Raw genomic sequence first — 19,953 nt, 5'->3', positions numbered from 1 at the left:
CAACCTAAGCACACGTCCTTTTTCTTCTCCTCCCACTACACGCCTGACGGTGCCCGTCTCCATCCGTTGGGAGGAACACGTTGTAGCCACCCGCGCCTTCATAGATTCCGGGGCTGCGGGCATATTCATGGATCACCAGTGGGCGAAGGAGCAGCACATACCGCTTCGTACCAAGACAGCTCCCTCCCTGGTCGCTTCCGTTGATGGCTCACTTCTGGGATCAGGACTCGTGACACAGGAAACCGTACCTCTGACCCTACTGGTAGGGGTAACCCACCAGGAACAGCTCACGTTTGAGATAATCAAGTCTCCTCATGCCCCTCTAATCTTGGGACATCCCTGGCTGCGACAGCACAACCCACACATCGATTGGGTAAAAGGAGACATACTAGCGTGGAGCAACTACTGTCAAGATGCCTTGTCGACGACTCAATCTCGTTCTCGAGATCACACCCACAGATCCCAAGACCATAGTACCTAGACACTACTGGGATTATCTGGATGTATTCTCCAAAAAAGATGCGGAGAGGCTACCACCACACCGTTCCTACGATTGTGCTATCGATCTGTTGCCTGGAACTGATCCGCCGCGGGGACGTACTTATCCCCTCTCCGAACCGGAGAACAAAGCTCTGGAACGATATATCCAAGAAAGCCTGGACAAAGGCTTCATCCGCCCATCCTCTTCTCCTGCTGGAGCTGGATTTTTCTTCGTGGCCAAGAAAGAGGGTTCCCTACGGCCATGCATCGATTATAGGGGGTTAAACCGTATCACCATAAAGAACCGGTACCCGCTTCCTCTCATCACGGAGATCTACGACCTCCTGAAAGGAGCCAAATACTTCACTAAGCTAGACCTCAGGGGTGCTTACAATCTGATCCGTATCAAGTCCGGGGATGAATGGAAAACGGCCTTCAACACCCGCTTCGGGCACTATGAATATAAAGTCATGCCCTTCGGGTTATGCAACGCTCCTGCAGTATTCCAGTCCTTCATAAATGACGTCTTCAGGGACATGCTCTTATCTCATGTCATCGTGTACTTGGACGATATTCTCGTTTATTCTCCAACACTCGAAAAACATCGACACCACCTACGAGCTGTTCAACAAAGGCTAAGGGAGAACGGGTTGTATGCCAAGGCTGAAAAATGCATATTCGAGAAGACACGTCTGCCTTTCCTTGGCTATATCGTCTCCTCCGAAGGGCTTCACATGGATCCTGCCAAACTCGAGGCCCTCACAGCCTGGCCCCTCCCTAGAACACTCAAAGCCGTCCAAAGGTTCCTGGGCTTTGCTAATTATTACAGGTGATTCATCAGAAACTACGCTACCATAGCAGCCCCTATTACCGCCTTGACGAAAAAAGGAGCCGATCCGTCTCAGTGGTCCACACACGCCCGACAGGCGTTCGAACGGCTAAAACAAGCCTTTGTCTCAGCTCCCCTGTTACGTCGGCCGGATCCTACCAAACAGTTTCTCCTGGAAGTAGATGCATCCGAAACCGGAGCAGGGGCTGTCCTATCGCAACGTCATGATCAAACCACAAAATATCATCCCTGTTTCTCCGCAGCCGAACGGAATTACGACGTCGGTAACCGTGAACTCCTAGCCATCAAAATGGCACTTGAGGAGTGGAGCCACCTTCTAGAGGGTACAGAACAACCGGTGGTCATCCTAACAGACCACAAGAACCTGCTGTATATCGAGAACGCCAAGAGATTAAGCCCTCGACAAGCACGGTGGTCGCTATTTTTCAACCGGTTCAATTACTATATCACCTACAGACCAGGCTCCAAAAACATCAAAGCTGATGCCCTCTCTAGACAACACGATAACCACAGGGATCAGCACATCAACGAACCCATCATTCCATCCACACGTCTTGTTGCCAGTCTGTCCATACGCACGATGAGCAGGATCCGTATGTCCCAAAGGGCCATCCCGTCTTCTGAACGTCCTCCTCCGGGGCGTCTCTACGTTCCTCCCAGTCTTCGTACGGATGTTCTTCACTGGGGACATAAGTCCCTCCTCGCTGGTCATTCTGGGTTCCGGAAGACAGAATACCGCATCCGCAGGTCATTCTGGTGGCCATCACTCACCAGAGACGTCCGAACATATCTTGCCGCCTGTCACACCTGTGCATGCCAGAAGACCTCTCGGAGTCGACCTCAAGGTCTCCTGCATCCTCTTCCCGTTCCCACGGCTCCCTGGACACACGTGTCAATGGACTTCATCGTGGATCTCCCCAAATCACAGGGTAACACGACTGTCTTGGTGGTCGTCGACCGTTTTTCTAAGCAAGTTCATTTCGTTGCCTTACCACGCCTGCCATCCTCTTCGCAACTTGCCGATGTTTTTCTCAATCACATCGTCCGTCTTCACGGTCTTCCGCTCCACATGGTGTCCGATCGCGGTACACAATTCATATCCCGCTATCGGAGACACCTCTGCCAGAGACTCGGAATACAGCTCCACTTATCGACTGCTTATCATCCGCAGACCAATGGACAAACCGAAAAGACTAACCAAACACTCAAACAATACCTGCGAATGTTCAGCAACGATAGCCAGGACAATTGGTCGTCTCTCCTGCCGCTCGCAGAGATGACCTATAATGGCTCTCTGCATGAGTCCATTGGATGTACCCCGTTTTTTGCTGCCCTGGGCTATCACCCATTCAAGCCTCCAGCCCCGCTTGCCGTCCATGGTCATGAGGAATACGACGTCGACAGAATCCTTGATTCTCGTAGAGTTCGTAACGGCCTTCAGTATCTCGTGGCTTGGAAGGGGTACGGTCCTGAGGAACGGACGTGGGTGCCTGCTCGCTTCGTTCATGCTCCCCTTCGTGTCGCTCGGTTTCACGCGCTCCACCCTCTTCGTCCGGCTCCGTCTCGCTCGGGACGCGCTCCTGGAGGGGAGGGTACTGTCACGCGCGCCGCGGTACCTACCTCTGACGCCAGGGCTGCCTCGCCTGGTCCCGACTCCTCCGTCGCTGCGGTCCCCGCCGTATGCACACGGCAGTGTCGCGGTCCCGCCTCCTCCACCTCGGCTGGGATCGCGTCTACTTGCCGTGGACGCGCCGGTACGTCCCCCACGCGTACCGAAGGGGACGCGGTTATGACGCGGCGTAGGTCCGCATCGGGCGTACCGCTGCGTACACAGCGTACGCAGCGTACGCAATCTACGCAGCGTACGCTGCACAGCTGTTTGCATTCACTCACCTATTTAAACGCCACTTTTCTCTCCTGTCTTCACCCGTTCAAAGTGTAATGCTTTTTGGGTGTGCTGATTGCTTTATATTATCTCGATTTCCTTGTGTACCGACCTTTGCCTGTTTTTGACTATGATTCTCGCTACCTGCCTACGACCTCGGATCTGTTTACCCGTTTTGCTCCTATTCTGCCTGCCTCGACCTCGGATACGTTTGACCTCGCTGCCTGCCTTTGCCCTTTTGATTACGGACTGTATACTGGACTTCTCTACAGTGCTTATCTGCATAGTAGGATCCTTCCTCTCTCCCTGACCCCGTGACATACCTGAACTACAGGGAGTAAGTAAAAGAGGTATGGCTTAGTGAATGAGGGGACTCTGGGGATGATTACAGGGGAGAGGACCTCTCAATGTCACAGTAGGGTCAGAAGGAAGGAAGACACTCACAGTCTTCCCCTAATATACAGTCAGTGTGGCAAATATTCTTTTTTTGGTGTGGGAGCGGAGGGAATGATTGCATGCTAGGGTTCTCCAGGGTGCAGGAGAGTGAATGGGTGGGTGAATGGAGTTTAGGGGGGGCAGAAAAGGGACAGGCAGGCTGTTTCAGGAGCAGAGTTGGCAGAGACAGGCTGCAGCGGTGGCACGGGCACTGGATAGTCTCAGAAAGTAGGCTTGCCCCTGTTGTCTAATCATATATCGGTACACTCCTATGACCCAATAAAGGTGAATGTATCAAAACACACACCAAGTCTGTTACATTATAACCCCTTATAGACAACGGTATTAAAGCTGTAACTAAGAAAAAAGCACACACCAACACAAAATCTCAATGATACAGAACTAATTAACCACGTAATTAACCCAATGTAAATCAACTATAAATTCATAATAATAATAACATTATTAAATAAGTTGAATTAATCAGAAAAGAAAATAACAAAATTAATAACTGAATTAATTAAACGAACGAAGAATAATTAAAACCTTGCTTTAACCCATCTAGATGTAGTATTTTCATGTGATAGATGTTGGATATTCTGCACATTCCTGTTGGTGGAAATATCTCCAATTTGTGTTGTTTTAGCTGCTCAAGTTGTTTTAATCTCTCTGACATTGGGGTAAGGTATTTGCAAAAACTGCCATAGGATTGTTATGTCATCGAGTTCTAGGTCATTCTTGGTCATTGCTTGAAGTTAGCAAGGATTTTTAATCAGTTTATAGTGTAAAGGAAAATAAGAAATCTATATACAGTGCTTCTCGCCATTAAGTATTTCCTTTGTTACTGACTACAAACAATCTCTTCAGGAACATATTAAGGAACCCATTTTTCTCCCACACATGGTCTGTGCTCTCCATAGTAACTGGAAACACTGCTGCACAATGTACCATTCATCTCAGCCATGAAAGTTCTATCTCATGCCTCTTTTGTGCCCCTCTTATGTTGGCTGCTTTAACCAGGCCTCTTGCTCATGCAGGTGTTTAAGGGCAATGTCCAGGGTCTGAGGAGAAAGGGTTTTGCAGTAGAAAAAGGAAAAAATAGGTGCAAGAAAGACCTGGTTTGCCCTTTTACATCCTTTAACAAAAAGTCAGCTCAGTCTTTGGAAATTGAAAAAACATATGAAAAAGCATCCTCTTTAGTGCTAATATTTACAGCTAAAATGCAAACAGATATAAAAATTGTAAAATGTCTGGATGCTGTCTCCAGGCCAGCCCCTGAAAATTTGTACAGGTAGCCTTTTGGCTACCTGCTCAATCACAGGGTAATTGTTTTGTACTTGAGAAGGATTTACTAACATCTGTGTCTATGTTTTACACAAAAAAACTCAATTTATAAAATCAAAATGTAAAGAATAATCTGTGATCTTTATTAGAAAATGCAAACTCTTACAACGTATACACCCAAAGGATATTTAGTGTTTTACTCCGTTCTCAAATGTAATTCTAATACTGAAGTGCTGCTGGAGATCATTTAATTGTGTCATTGACATCAGACACATGCAATAGGATTTGTGTAATAAACTCTGTAACTAGTAACAAACACAATTGTGGAGCTTATACTAACGTATTAAAGCATTGCAAAAATCTTTTGTGTGTAAACGAGAATGAATAAGCAATAGCTTCTCCTTGGAAAGGCTGCCATTAATTAAAAAAGCATATGAATTAAGCTATGAACAGCTTAATCAATAATACACTGTTTGGGCTGGGTATCTGTTTGAACTAGATAAATGAACAAATTTAAAAGCTTGCTTGTAAAAGTTTCCTGTCAATTCAGGACATAAAACAAACCTTGTCTCATAATATTTGTTACTGTATTGTTAAAGTTTTTTTATACATTAATAACATTATGTTCATTGTATCCCTGTTATTGGACACATTTGGGTAATAAACATCTCCATGTCTATCTAACATATATATATATATATATATATATATATATATATATAGCGTGCATTTTTATCCCACACATGAGACAGGTCACATACTTCTTTCATTTAACAGCAACTCAAAGCAAAAATAATGCTTTGAAATAACTGACATTTAATATAACTCTGTACTAAGGGTCTTGAATACTGTACCCCACTAACTCTAAATGTCTGCATCTGGAACACATATATGACAGATATTACAAAACATGGACAAAAAGGTAAGGTGGGTACCTGTGTGCTCAATGTGATTGTCAACAGGCAACTTATAATGCACTAGGAAACAGTTGCTATGGTACTTGCCAACACATGGGATGTGGGCACATTGTTTGCTAAATCATCTTTAAGGTAGGGCCAGCCTACCATCAGTTTTAACTAAAAAAACAAAACAAAACATGGACATGTGTCAAATGGCAAGAGTACTTCTCCAGCATTGAAGCTCAAAATTAAGGGAAATAAAGACTCAAACTAAGAATTTTTTTTTTATTTGAGTAATAAAGTTTATATTTTCACATTGTGACTCCAATATGTTAAAAGTCTAGAACAAAGATGATAACCTGTTTTCTTTCCAATGGATGAAGAGGCAGATGTTCTTTGACCAGCAATTGACTTTGTGATGTCATCTTAACTTTGCAAAAAGAGTTTTCTTCATATATGCCCAGTACTTCTCCAAAGAAAGCCTTAAATAGCATCATGTATTTCACTTGTTTGTTGGATGGAGCAGCATTGTTATTTTTTTCCATAAGTCATCCAGAAAACGTATCAGTAACAGCTGTCTGCAACATTTTTATGTAACCTATACAATAAAATGTGGAGAGATATTGCACGTTCTAAACTGATTAATCTCACTTTTGTCCACATTTAGGATCAGATAGGTGAGTGTATGTGTGTCTGTGTAAATCACTGGCAAGAAAACAGCCCAAGCAGTCCATATGGTGTCCAGCTGTGGGTAGAGGCAGACTAAATTTTCCTTGGTTGCAACAGGAAAAATGAAGCTCCTGCTACCATGCGGGGACTTCTAATTCTGAAGATGGCAATGTATTCTGTACATTTTGTAAATACTTTGGTGAAGTTCTTGGATAAGTATCCAAACTGTGAGATGTTTGCACTTAAAGAGAAAAAAATTATTATTGCTATAGGCAAATATAATGTGTTGGAGTGGCTATAAAACATGTATTCTAAACATACATAAATGAAACATGAAATCAGTCACCATCACCTAAAAATAGTACCATTGTTTTACTTAACTGCATTTGTCTCACTTTACTTTTAGTTTATAATTAGTTTTAAGCCTAAAACACATTAAGGAAATATGACAGTAAACGAGTGAACATACATTTTAGCGAGGATAAAAAATTGTTTCAAATGATCATAATGTGCCTGTGTTTCCAAATCATACATTTATAGTTAAGCGTAAATTTTAGTAATTGTGTTCTGCAAACTCCTGTAATCTGTATGTCAGTGGATGGAAGCATTCCAACTATTTGTCACAAGTTGTGCATGGACATTCTTTTTCATTAAATTCTAGGCATGTGGTTATTAAAGAAGAGAATGTAATAAATTCCAGATTTCAATAAATTGAGGTAAAAGAAACCATTCCATAAGGGAAATTCAATGGGAAAAAAATAGCATAGCGCATAAAATACAGTGATGTATACAGAAAAGTAGGTTAGCATTTCTGCAGATGAGGATGCTATATTTGTCATTGATGTCATCCTTTGTATAAAATTTTCCCTTCTCAAACACCACATTGAGCAGATTCTTTATGACAATGCTAATGAAATAAGTTTCTTCTTTAACTTTCATTAGTTGGAATATCAGGTTGGGTGATTAAGATTGAGTCATTATAGTATTTACTACAAGGGAGTCAAGGTGTTTAGTAGCTCTGACTAAGCCATACAGTGACTAATATGCAGATCTAGAACTTATTTAAAAAAAGAAAACATTACAATACTTTTAAAATAAAATTATGGTTTATAGTGGTTAATAAAAAAAAATCAAGCTAAACCATATATTTTACTTATTGTATTATCCTAGCTGTTTCCTGAGGATTTAAAACTCTAATGCCATTCGGAAATGCAGCAAACCAGAGGGGACTGAGTACCCTATGCCACTGTTCAGTTATTCTTGAACACCTATTATAAAAGCAAACTTTCCCCATATTTTGATAGTACAAGCTGGCAAGTTTGCAGGTACATTCTGTCTGCCTCACAGAAAATGTGTAACTGTAAGAATCCACCAATGAAGGATGCAAAAGTGCTTAAATCGTTTACTAATCCCTTCACTACATCACTGTAACTACCTCACTCTCCTTTTCTATTTGTTTTTCTGTACTGTTGATTATTTCCTTGACTATTTTCTTCCTTTTCCTACTTATGCCACATGCAGCGTTCCCAGTTTATCAAATCCTAAATTCTTTTTACAATATACATAGTGGTGTTTTTATCACATCCATCATTTTTTCTAATCTCTATTTTTTGCTTAACTACAGTAATAATTTATTTTAAAAAAATCTGCCAATCAGTGCATATAATCGTCTTTAATATCTGTTGGAAACACACCTGTAAAATAGGACTAAAAAAAATGCTGTATTTAAAATGCAATTTAACATATAAAAATTTGAAAAATGACAATAAGTAAAAATGGCAATCAAGTTAAACACTTTATGAAGACTACAAGTACATAATGCTTCTGGGTAAAAAAAATAGATGAAAAAGGTGGTGTGAGGTGTTTATAGCATACATTTAAAAAGTGATATATAAAAATGAGGGGGTTCTACTTAAAATATTAAGATAAACTGCAGCACACCTTGTGCGTTGTACATGCTGACAGAAGGGTTGTTATAGACCGCTGATTCCCCGAGCAATGTATTATAAGGATTGTTAGTGCCATGAGGACGAAGTAGAGCATTGGTTATAAGATGGTTAGCCATGGCTCCTGGAGTATCCCAATAAAAAGACAGAAAAGAAGAAAATGTCAATCATGTACATGTGATACGTATGCAATAAAACAACATCAATGAACGCTAGCAATATAAATAGTCCACAGAGAGTAGTAACTTCAACAAAAAAAAATGATTCAGGTCAGATTTCACCTTGATGGGTCATTGGAGGCTGTATCAATGCAACCAGATTTCCTATAGTTATTATTTATGTCCTATTAAATAACTTATATTCATCTAAAGGACCCTAAATACAGCACTGTGAAAAAAGTTTAGGCAGGTGTGAAAAATGCTGTTAAGTAAGAATGCTTTAAAATAAAAAAAAGACATGTTAGTAGTTCATTTTATCATTAAAAAAAGCAAAGCGAGTGAGCAAAAAAATCTAAATCATTGATGAATTCAAAAACAGCATCAATTATTCTAGGTACACTTGCACACAATTTAAAAAACAAACAAAAAAAATCAGGTAGGTTGTTCCAAACATCTTGGGCAACTAACCAGGGGTCTTCTGTGGATTTAAACAGCCCTAGTTGCTTCTCTCTTGTCATGTAAACCCAGACAGACTTGATATCAGGGCTCTGTGGAAGTAATACCACCACTTCCAAGACTCTTAAATTCTTTATTCTTTACCTTAAAATAGGGGCATAACAGTTATCGTTGCAATCTAGGGAGCCTGGGCAACCCCTGAACCACTTGTCTACCCCTTTAAAGCAGACACTTGTCTTGTCGTGCTCAGTCTTGCCATGGTGAATGTTTTTTTTTTGGGGGGGATTAAACTGTCTTAAGCAAACTCTCCTTTTTAGTGAGTTTGGCTGTTCATCATCCAGTTTAATTCCTCCTACATAGCTGTTTTTGCTTCAGTTAATGATTGTGTTCCAACCTACATATTAAATTGATGGTCATTAGCACCTGTTTGCTATTTATATACCGTATTTGCTCGATTATAAGACGAGGTTTTTTTCAGAGCAAATGCTCTGAAAAATACCCCTCGTCTTCTAATCGGGGTCGTCTTCTAATCAGACCTCAAATAGAGGTCTGATTAGGAGACTAAGATCCAGATCCCCCGCACCGCTGCAGGGGACCTGGATCCTCCTGTCTCACCCCCCCCCATCATACACACACTTACCGGTGCTTCCTGCTGTGTTGCCGGGGCAGCGGGTTGACGTCTACGCGATCCGCGTAGACAACGTCTGCTGCAGCCGGAAGGAGGTGTGGCTAGCAGCGGGGGTTGTCTGCGTCCGTCGCGTAGATCTTCCCCGACTGTCAGAGATCAGAGCTCCCCGCACCGGTGCCAGGGAACTCTGATCTCTGACAGCCGGGGAAAGTATACGCGACGGACGCATACAAACCCCCGCTGCCAACTCCACCTCCTTCCGGCTGCAGTGGAAGGCGACGTCAACCCCTGCCCCGGCTGGAAGCACCGGTAAGAGAGGGCTGAGAGGGGTGAGAGAGAGAGAGTGTGTGTGTGTTAGTTAAATGGGGGTATAGGGTGTGTGTGTGTGTGTGTGTGTTAAATGGGGGCATAGGGCATTTCTGGAGTGGCGTTAAGGGGGCATTTAATACAGCACTCTGCCTCCTGAAATGCCTTATACCTCCCTATATGGCACTCCTCCCATAATATGCCTTTTAACCCCCTAAATGCCAGAGTGGCATATAGGGGTATAAGGCATTTCTGGAGGCAGAGTGCTCTATACAATGCCTTTTAACTCCCTTAATGCCACTCTGCCTCCTGAAATGCCTTATACCTCCCTATATGCCACTCTGCCCCATAATATGCATTTTAACCCCCTAAATGCCAGAATGGGATATAGAGGTATAAGGCATTTCTGGAGGCAGAGTGGCACATAGGGGGTCAAAAGGCATACCATGGGGCGCAGTGGCATATAGAGGGTTAAAAGGCATATCATGGGCCACAGTGCCATATTGGAGTGGCAAGCCTGGGGGCAGATGTGCGTAACTGGGGGACAGGTTGGAAAATACAAGAAATAAAAACAAAAAAAATATTTTTCTCAATCATAGCTTTTATTAAAAAAAATTGTTTACATGAATTAACATTTACTGGTAAAACTTTTTTCCTTTGGGGTCGTCTTATATTCAGGCTTTTTCTTTTTTTCCTAAGTTAATATTCAGATTTTGGGGGGTCGTCTTATAATCAGGGTCGTCTTATAATCGAGCAAATACGGTATATATATATATATTTTTTAAAACTGTTTTTAAGTATATCATACACAAGAGTAAAACAGGCATGTTCCACACATATGGTTCCCATACATCAAATAATTTTTCTCCTTGACCTTCTTTATCACATAAGACCATAGTCCACTCTAAAAACATCGTCTTTGATATCTTGTTCCTCCAATATTGGAGGGAGGGAGCTAGTGGTTGTAATCAGTGATCCAGAAGAGCCTTAACTGCTATTAGTAGCAGGTGGTCTAGGAGATTTATTATGTGTTTCCCCTTGATGTGACAAGCCTAACAGCTGGTATGTTTGAACGAGGGGCTGTTGATTTAACCAGTTTAGATAGAAGTGTTCCTGCCTTATTTGCATGAAGGAATAGATAAGCTTCTTTATATCTAATGCGCAATAGTGAAGCGGTGTGTAATAAAGCGTCCTAGGCCATTTTGGCTTGTGTGTAAAGGGACTTGGATGAGGAAGAAGGGTCAGTTATAAGCCGCCTCTTGGCTTTAGACAAATTAGCACTGAGTTTATTGAGTTGGAGTTGGAGTGTGATCTGAGGATGTCTAAAATCTGGGCCTTGCTGATATAATGAGAGAGGGATGTGGTGCATAAAAGATAATCTATTCTTGTAAAAGAATTGTGAGGATGGGAGTAAAAGGTGAAATCTTTCTCAATGGGATTTAGGATGCGCCAAGAGTTGTCTGCAAAGTCGTATAATCGGATTGCTTTGCGTTCCCGTCTTGGCATAGGTTCCCTTGCTATGGTCTAATTTCGGATCAGCCCACGTGTTGAAGTCTCCCCCAATTATTAAGTTGGCATTATGTAAAGGGAGAAGTACTACGTTGAATGAATTAAAAAAGGTGGGTAGCGAGTGATTGGGGGCATATACATTGCAAATTGTCATTTGCTTACCATGAATGGTGCAAAATACTATCACATATCAGCCCCCGGGGTCTGCGATGGTTCTTGAAATTGACAGATCAAGACATCAGTGGAATTTCTATTCCACTGATGTCTTGATCTGTCAATTTCAAATAGAATAGATACTCCTCTACCCCCATCAGCCCTCGACACCCCCACTACCTCACGCACCCATCCCGGTTTAAGTTTATCATGTTCGCTTGTTTCTGAATAGGTTTCTTGCAATAAGGCTATATGAGCCCCCATCGTATTCAGTTGTTTAACCCCTTGGCTGCTAAGCCATTTCACACCCTGGTGCTTAGCTAGTTTTCGGCATTTTGGTGCATCTCACGTTTAAACGTGTTTCAAGTAAATTTCTTGGGAATAAACTATACAAACCATATATTGTTTTTTTCAGCACACCCAGCAGATTCCATTTTTATATGTGTATGTCTCATTAGGTTTGCAAAATACAACCAAAAATGTGAAAAAAGTGTAATTTTTCACTTCCAACTCAATAAAAACTAGTTTGTAATGTTATTTTTCTAAACTCTAATATAAAAACCTGTGTTGCTAAATATTTGTAGTAGGTAACCGGTCTAAAATAAACAGAAATTAAGAACAGTAGACTGTGTTTTTCTAATATTTTATAGCTAAAAGTTAAATTTATTAGACTATCACAAAATTCATCTTTAAATTTAATGCATGGCTACGTCAATTAAACAGCTCTAGCTGCCCGGGATGTTAAAATATGCCAACAAAACTATATATTTTTAGAAACTACACCCCCAGCCGCAGCAAATGAGGTCTTATTTGTATTTGTATCACAAATCTGACGTGCACAACAAATAAGTGAATATCACACAAATAAAAATAAAAAATAAATAAAATTAAAAGCAACAAGTTCATTTATGTCTTCCGCACTCCAGGTTTGTCCTAGAAACACATGCAGCCCCTCATTTGATGTGCCAAGGGGTGTAGTTTCTGAAAACATATACTTTATGTACCATAATTTAACTTCCCAGCTGTCTAAAGCTGTCTAAATGCAGCCATCACCCCTAAATGTTTTAAGACAATTTTTTAACAAGATTCTCCAATCTGCCATATCTGAAGTTAAGGTGGTCTAGACATCTGGGAAGTTAAATTAAGGTACATAAAGTACACATTTCAAGAAACTACACCCCTTGGAGCTTCAAATGAGGGGTTACATGTATTTCTAGGACAAAAGTTAAGTTCACAGATAATGATGGAATATGTCGCTTTGGCTGGAAAATATGTTTTTTCTAACCATAGTGACATGTTCATTTGTGTCTTGCGCACTCCAGGTTTGTCCTAGAAACACACGCAGCCAATCATTTGATGCGCCGAGGGGTGTAGTTTTTGAAAATATGTACTTTTTGTGCCATAATTTAACTTCTTACGTGAGCAGTAATGCCACGTCAAGGCTTCAACCCTAATCACTGACCATTCACACGCTTTTCATATCTCCATTCACTCGCAGAAGCACACACCATACTTTCCATACATTCACTCGCAGAAGCACACACACCATTCTTTCCCCTTACAATCCCAAAGAGATGATCGTAAAGGGAGAAAAAAATCACTTTTACAGCAAAAATAAGTTTTGCAGTAAAAATGCAAAGGGGCTCCAGGGATGACATGGTTAACTTACGTACTACAGGCTATACGGCTGATTTTTGCAGTTCATCTGGATTTCAAAAATTGCCTTCCTCTACCATTGGCTAAATTTAACCCCATGATCAAAGGGATCATGGGGTTAAAATTTAGTATCGGCCATTTTTAAAAAGGGAATGTGACTTTTTATAGCTGTATGATCACTGTGGTAACATTGGCTACCACGGTGATCATTTAGCTAGAATACTTAAACTTTTTTTTTTTTTTAAAGTTAAACCAGTTTATGTTTAGATAATTTAATTTGGGGGTCTCTAGGCAATTTTGATCTTTATTTATCTGCCTTTAGAGACCCCCAAATATTTTTTTTTACTTTTTTTGTACATTTTTATTTTTTTAACATAATATTTTTTATTCTTTTTTTACAAGCATTATACCGTTGGAAAGGTGAGGCGATTACCTTTCCAACGGTATATGTTGGGGGTCTGTAGCTGCTCAGATGCCTGAGATACAGGCATCTAAGCAGCATGCCCCCATACCGTGAAAACTGACAATTGTCAGTTTTCAATAAAGTTGCGCGGTGACGTCATCGCGTCATTACGCGCGACGTCACCGGCCGGATCGGGTGGTCCCAGTGATGCCCTTGAAAATGAGGGGCAGATCGCCGGGGTAGGTGGTGATGGGGGTCCACAGACCCCCATCAAGGTAGGAGAGTGCTAGTGACGGCATGGTGCCGTCGTTAGCACCTGACTGGGACTGCTAGTGACGGCACCATGCCGTCGTTAGCAGTCAAGGGGTTAAGGACCTTAGCTCTTTTTACCTGATTTAAGATACCCTGTACATTCCACCTTGGAGACATAGGCATAGTGTTAAGGAGTAACAACTCGAGAACAAGAGAGACTACAATGAAGCCAGAAGACATATATAAACCATCATCTCTCCCAGCGAGGAGGCAATGGTATGGTACTTGCATTCTCATCTGACATACGTGTCGAGGAAAGTCTCTTGCAGATCGGAGACGATGCAGGACATGGTAGATTTCTACTAGAAAGATGAGGTTTTGTAGAGAAGGGAAGCTGTTGGATGCGGCGATTCCAGAATCCAGGTCTAACTGAAAATAACCTGAAAAGTAACCATATAAACCAGAAAAGTGATATGAAAATGTGAAAGTTTGTTCATGGAGCTGGCATGCTATGTGCGCTCCATAGGTACCTGTCGAGGACAGAAACGGGTAACTGTTCTCTGCAAGGAGGAAGGATCAAGTTTGTGACCTTGATGAATCTAAACTCCGGCAGCTATGGCGAGACGTCCAACTGTTGTAGAAAATCCAGAGCCTCTGCCGGGGATGTAAACCAATGTGTGCGATCCTTGTACAGTACATTAGAGCGAATCTGATCTGCCGAGAGTGTAGCTGTTAGCATGTAGGAAAAAAGCTTTGCGTTTAGATGTCACGGCCACCGAAAAATCCTGAAAAATTATTAACTTGTGGGTTTTGTATAGGAGGACAGGAACGGCTCTGAAACCGAACATTATTTCCTGTTTGTCTCTGTAATTGAGGAGTTTGAATATCACTGGTCTTGGTCTATTCTGTTCCCCTCGGATGGGGTGCCCGATTCTATGTGCTCTTTTGACGTCAAATTGGAAAGCAGGTCTATTTGGAAATAGGAGAGCAGGTAGTGTATGGGAGAGGAAATCATATAATTCCTTTCCGGATTCGGTTTTCTAAGTAATCCACCTTGTCTTCCAGCAACGGAATGGTGTGTTGGAGATCACCAACATCAGATTGAAATTGCATAGAGGTGTTTTCCTGAGTAGAGATTCTCCCCTCTGCCTCATCCATGTATCCATGGTTTGTTTCAGATCTTGTCTGACAGCCTCTAAGGTGGTTTGTAAGGACTTACCTGCCTCTCCAGTCCCGCGCCATGGCCGGTCCCGCGACGCTTCCTCCTCGGCCGGCTTCCCGGGCAGCAGGTACCACCGCTACCCGGTCGGCATACACGTAGCACAGCGCCACTGTGTGGTCAAAACATAATATTACTTATAACCTTGTGTTCTTATAACCTCGGGTGACCTCCTTAATGCAGGACACACCTCCACCTGTCCCTATTTAAACCTGGACTTCCTCTTCTGGGTCACCCTTGGTTGGTGTATTCTGTGGTTTTCCTGTGTGAGTTGCTGCGACTATTTCTTCGTTTGACTCGGCTTGCTGACTTCGCTCCTGTTTTCTGATTTGGCTCCTGTTCTCTGATTGTTGGTATTGACTCAGCTTGTTTGACTACTCTTCTGGATTTGATTCGGCTTCCTGCTTGAATGAAGTAGCGTCCAGTTTCGGTACCTCTTTCACAAATAAAACAAGAGACACTTCTTTATTTCAAAATTTTATTAACGTCAGAATGGAATTATTTGTCCGCGGTGCGGACTTAAACACTTCAGCACCGCGACACTCAACCTTTATTAATATGTCATAAAGTGTCAAATATTATAAACACAACAAATTTGACACAACATATATCAATAATTATTGTCAAAACGAAAGACAACATAACCAATTGTAACCATTAATAACCAAATTAATAACCTGCTGGTATGGGCGTGCCCACCTGTATCTCTGCTGGAACTGCCGGCGTCCCCTAGCGCGGCAGTCACATGACCTTACGATTCACAGAGGCGCATGCCCCTGGAGTGTTCTGCACTTACACCTCTGTGCACCACAAGTAACCATACCTAGATGGTTAACTCCTGCACCGTACCAGCTTAACAAAACCAGAGTACCCGGCAGAGCCAAAAATAGGGGAGGGATGGGCGGGAAAAATCTCTTTGAAAATAATTGCCCCTATAGGCCACGACCCTTCCTTATATACCCCCCCAGGGAGGGTAATTACCCCCTCCCCTCTGGCCCTGCACGTGCCACCAAACTTAACTCCTTCAGTGCTAAAATTTCCGCTTAGTCATGCCTTAACCCCTTAAACCGGCTTGACCATGGGTACCTCGTCCGCACTACATTCATGGGGCCCCTCTGTCCAATTCTTTCCCTCCGGGGCTGTTCTTTACTGGTTACTGGTAACCAGTAAAGCAGGAAGCCGAATCAAATCCAGAAGAGTAGTCAAACAAGCTGATTCTCAGTTTCAGCTCTCCTGGCTACTCCTGGTTCCTGTTTGCCTGGCTCACTCCGCCATCCGGGGTCCTCCTCATCCAATTGTTACAGGTTTAAAGTCTGTCTAATTTGCCTTCCAACAGCGGTGATAATTTTTCCACTACTCTTTGAGCAATGGAGTCTCCCTCATCGCCTGTAGCATCAGGTGGAGGTGAAGTTGGTGAGCCCTCTTGGTTCGTGTCCCTAGGTAGAATTCTGGACTTTTTGGAAGATTTCTCTCTTTGTTGTTTAGCAGACATCGTTGTTGGTTTATCAAGAAATTTCTCCTTACGTGGATGATAATAGCAGTGTAAAACTTGTATGAGCAGATTCTTGAAGTAGGTGGTGGTAGAGTGAAAAGTAAAGTATGTAGTGTTGTTGATATTTAGTTGTACATGAGATACTTCCTCGTGATAGTGGTCCTCAGGTACGAGGGGGTGGTATTAACCCATAGTAAAATGGGAGGCTATACAGTGGTAAAAGAACATGCCAACCGCGCGAAGCAGGGATCGGAGGTTCAAGACGGAGCCGTCGCTGGAGTGGGTAAGTTCTCCTCTTTGATACGGCGTCACTCTTTCCAGGTGACTCTCGATGGCGGAGTTTGGATTGGAAAAAGGCTCAGAGCCGAAGGTAAGCGCTTGTCTGTATGTCCACTATAATTGTTTAATCATACACCTGACTATATAGCCCTATAAAATTTGTACCTAGAAGACTTGATGCCGTTTTGAATGCAAAAGTATTCACACCAAATATATCACACACTTTGCAGTTTGTTAAATGATAAGAGACAACTTTTAACATGTCTTTTTTTTTTTTTTTTTAGAAAGCATGGTTAGGCCACAATATTTATATACAACTGCCTAAAATTTTTGCACAATGCTGTATATTTTTTTAAGAACATGTTAATGTATTCACAAATGCCTATCGGGGTAAAAAAAAGTTTCTTTTGTATAATTTCCCATTATATATGTGATAAAAACTGGTTATTTGTAGTAAATGTATCAAATATTTGTGGTACAACATACACATAAAAGGCACATAGAGATGACAATATAGCAGGGTTGACGTACATAATATGGGTGTTGCTTATTAGCATATCAGAGACCTGGTCGCAGCAAAGCTAAAGCTAGCCATAGTCTCTGACCCCACCGCCATCTGTCTGCAGAATTGCAGGAGAGACTCTGATGAACACTAGGGGGACTCCTGGCCTGATTGATTACTCTCTGCCTAGCTTTGGTACCTTGTTATGCCTGATTATCTGCACCCCTACAGATTTCATCTCCCATTCCTCTTTTCACCATTTCAACCTACATCCATCCCCGCATCTTCCATACTAACATAGCGTAATCCCTTCAATTTCAAATTAGTCCACTGTAACCCCAGCATCCCTTTCTACTGCACCCTCTGGAATGCACACTCTGCGTGCAACAAACTCACCACTGTCCACAACCATTTCATCTGTTACATTTCAGTCTCCTTGCTCTCACTAACACCATTCAACACTACTTTTCCTGCTGCTCTCTCTTATGGTTGTCTATACTTCATCCACACACCGAGATCTGGAGACAGACAGGTAGGGGGTGCATGGCTCTCACTTTCTTTCCTCCACCATCCCTACACTAATCCTGGGTGACTTCTATAGCGATTGACAACCCATCCTCACCTGCCGCTTCCAAACTACTGTCATTTTCTTCCTTCCTCGTTCTCTCACAACCACCTCCCCACACACTGTAATGGACATCAAATTCACCTAGTGTTCTTCCATCTATGATCAATATCTCAATTCTCCAACTCTCTCTTCTCTCTGACCACAGTCTTTTACCATTTTTAACCTTGCCGTACCTCCTAACACCTTCTTTAGCTAAAAAGCCACCACAGACCTACCAAAACCTCTGTGACATTAAGATTCTACAGCTTGCTAACAGCTCAGGCTAACCATATGCCAGACTCAGTCCTAGATATAGTCGCTCATGTAACTGTGATCCACGCAACCTTCTTCAGCCATGGCATTCTACACAGACCCATCTCCTTCAAAAGTGTTCACAGTACTGCTGAGGCAGTCTCGCTCACCTGAAAATTGTGCACATTACAAACAAATTTTGTTTAACTAATCTCCCTCTCCCATAACCATAAATGGCTGTTCTCCACATTCAGCATCCTCCTCTCTCCCCCAGCACCTCCTCACCTTCTAACTTCTCTGCCCAAGAACTTGCCACATATGTTAAAAACAAAATTGACACAATCTGGGATAACATCCTCCCCATGGAGGTACCTCAACCTCCTTCCACTCCACAAGCCACCCTCCACTACTTCAGTCCAGTTACCCCTACTGAAGTTTCAGAGGTAAACTTGTTCATTCTTCCACCTTACCTCACCTGCCCCCTCGATTCTGTACCTTCACCTATCTCTTATAACCCCTTTCTAATGCCCTTACCCCAAGCCTCACCAAATATCTATCTCTTTCCTCTGGTCTAATCCCCTCCTCATTTAAATATGCTATCATCTCACCCATCCTAAGGAAGGATTCTTCACTTGATCCCACATGCCCATCAAATTACCGTGCAGTTTCCGTTCTCCTCTTGGCATCCAAACAGCTGAAACGATTATAACTTATAATCAATTAACTACATTTCTCTCCACAAGCTCTCTGCTTTGCCTTCTACAATCTGGTTTCTGTGCACAGAATTCCAGAGAGACTAAAATTATGACCTCCTCACTAATAAAACAAAAGGCCATTTCTCTTTACTTTCTAGAATAAATCCTACCTCTCTGACCGTACTTTTAGTGTCTCCTTCACTGTAACGTGTTACCTCTCTCACCGTACTTTTAGTGTCTCCTTCGCTGTAACGTGTTCCTCCCCTCTACCACTGTTGGTGTTCCTTATGGCTCAGTTCATGGGCCTCTACTCTTCTCTATCTACGCCTCTTCAGTTGGACAACTCAGATCTTCTTTTGGTTATCAATGCCACCCTAATCTTTATCTCCTCTCCCGACCTTTCACACTCTCTTCTAACTCACCTCACCAGCTGTCTTTCTGGAATTGCATCATAGATCGTATTGCAAGACAACAATTCCACTATTCAACCGACAGACCAAGATCACTGCCTTGGTTTCACACTTGACTCTCTCCTTCATCCCTCACATCCAGTCCCTCACCAAATCCTGCCGCATTCACCTGAAAAACCATCTCCCGAATCTGGCCATTCCTCACACAAGAAACAACTGAGATCCTTGTGATATCCTACCTGGATTTTTGAAAACCCTCTACTGATCTCCCACCTTTCACCACTCCAATCTGTTCCAATCCCTCCAGAAAACGATCACATGGGGCCCCTTCATATTTTTTGGGCGTTGCTTGAGGTATTGCAACACTATCTAAGCTATGGCACGTATGGCTATGGCATTTATCCACAACAGCAAGTCCATAATAACTCTTTCATGAAAGGTTTTTTTCTTATGTTCTACATATATGTTCAATCAAAATTCCTGTTTTTTTATATTTAGTTGTAAACTGACAAAGGAAAATGCATTATG

At 42.3% G+C, this 19,953-nt stretch overlaps 1 protein-coding gene and 2 long non-coding RNA genes across 3 annotated transcripts in view; all 3 read right to left on the bottom strand.

Moving 5' to 3' along the window:
* The window catches only part of ADGRL3 (adhesion G protein-coupled receptor L3), a 792,897-nt gene that overhangs the window by 37,623 nt on the left and 735,321 nt on the right, over positions 1-19,953 (bottom strand). The window contains exon 23 of the mRNA XM_053463509.1: positions 8,444-8,572. Within this exon, the coding sequence (XP_053319484.1) occupies positions 8,444-8,572 (129 nt within the window). The remainder of the gene's footprint in view (positions 1-8,443; positions 8,573-19,953) is intronic.
* LOC128491250 (uncharacterized) lies at positions 9,344-10,957 on the bottom strand. The gene is made up of 2 exons (XR_008354026.1): positions 10,758-10,957; positions 9,344-9,485 (listed from the first exon to the last, which is right to left on the bottom strand). It is a non-coding gene; the product is annotated as an uncharacterized LOC128491250 (long non-coding RNA).
* Positions 19,000-19,645, bottom strand: LOC128491256 (uncharacterized). Its single transcript, XR_008354027.1, has 2 exons — positions 19,231-19,645; positions 19,000-19,185 (listed from the first exon to the last, which is right to left on the bottom strand). It is a non-coding gene; the product is annotated as an uncharacterized LOC128491256 (long non-coding RNA).

This window comes from Spea bombifrons, chromosome 1 (assembly GCF_027358695.1).
Source record: "Spea bombifrons isolate aSpeBom1 chromosome 1, aSpeBom1.2.pri, whole genome shotgun sequence".
Taxonomy (NCBI): Eukaryota; Metazoa; Chordata; class Amphibia; order Anura; family Pelobatidae; genus Spea; species Spea bombifrons.
The sequence above is the reverse complement of the archived record's forward strand: the minus strand, read 5'-3'. Positions and strand labels throughout refer to the sequence as shown.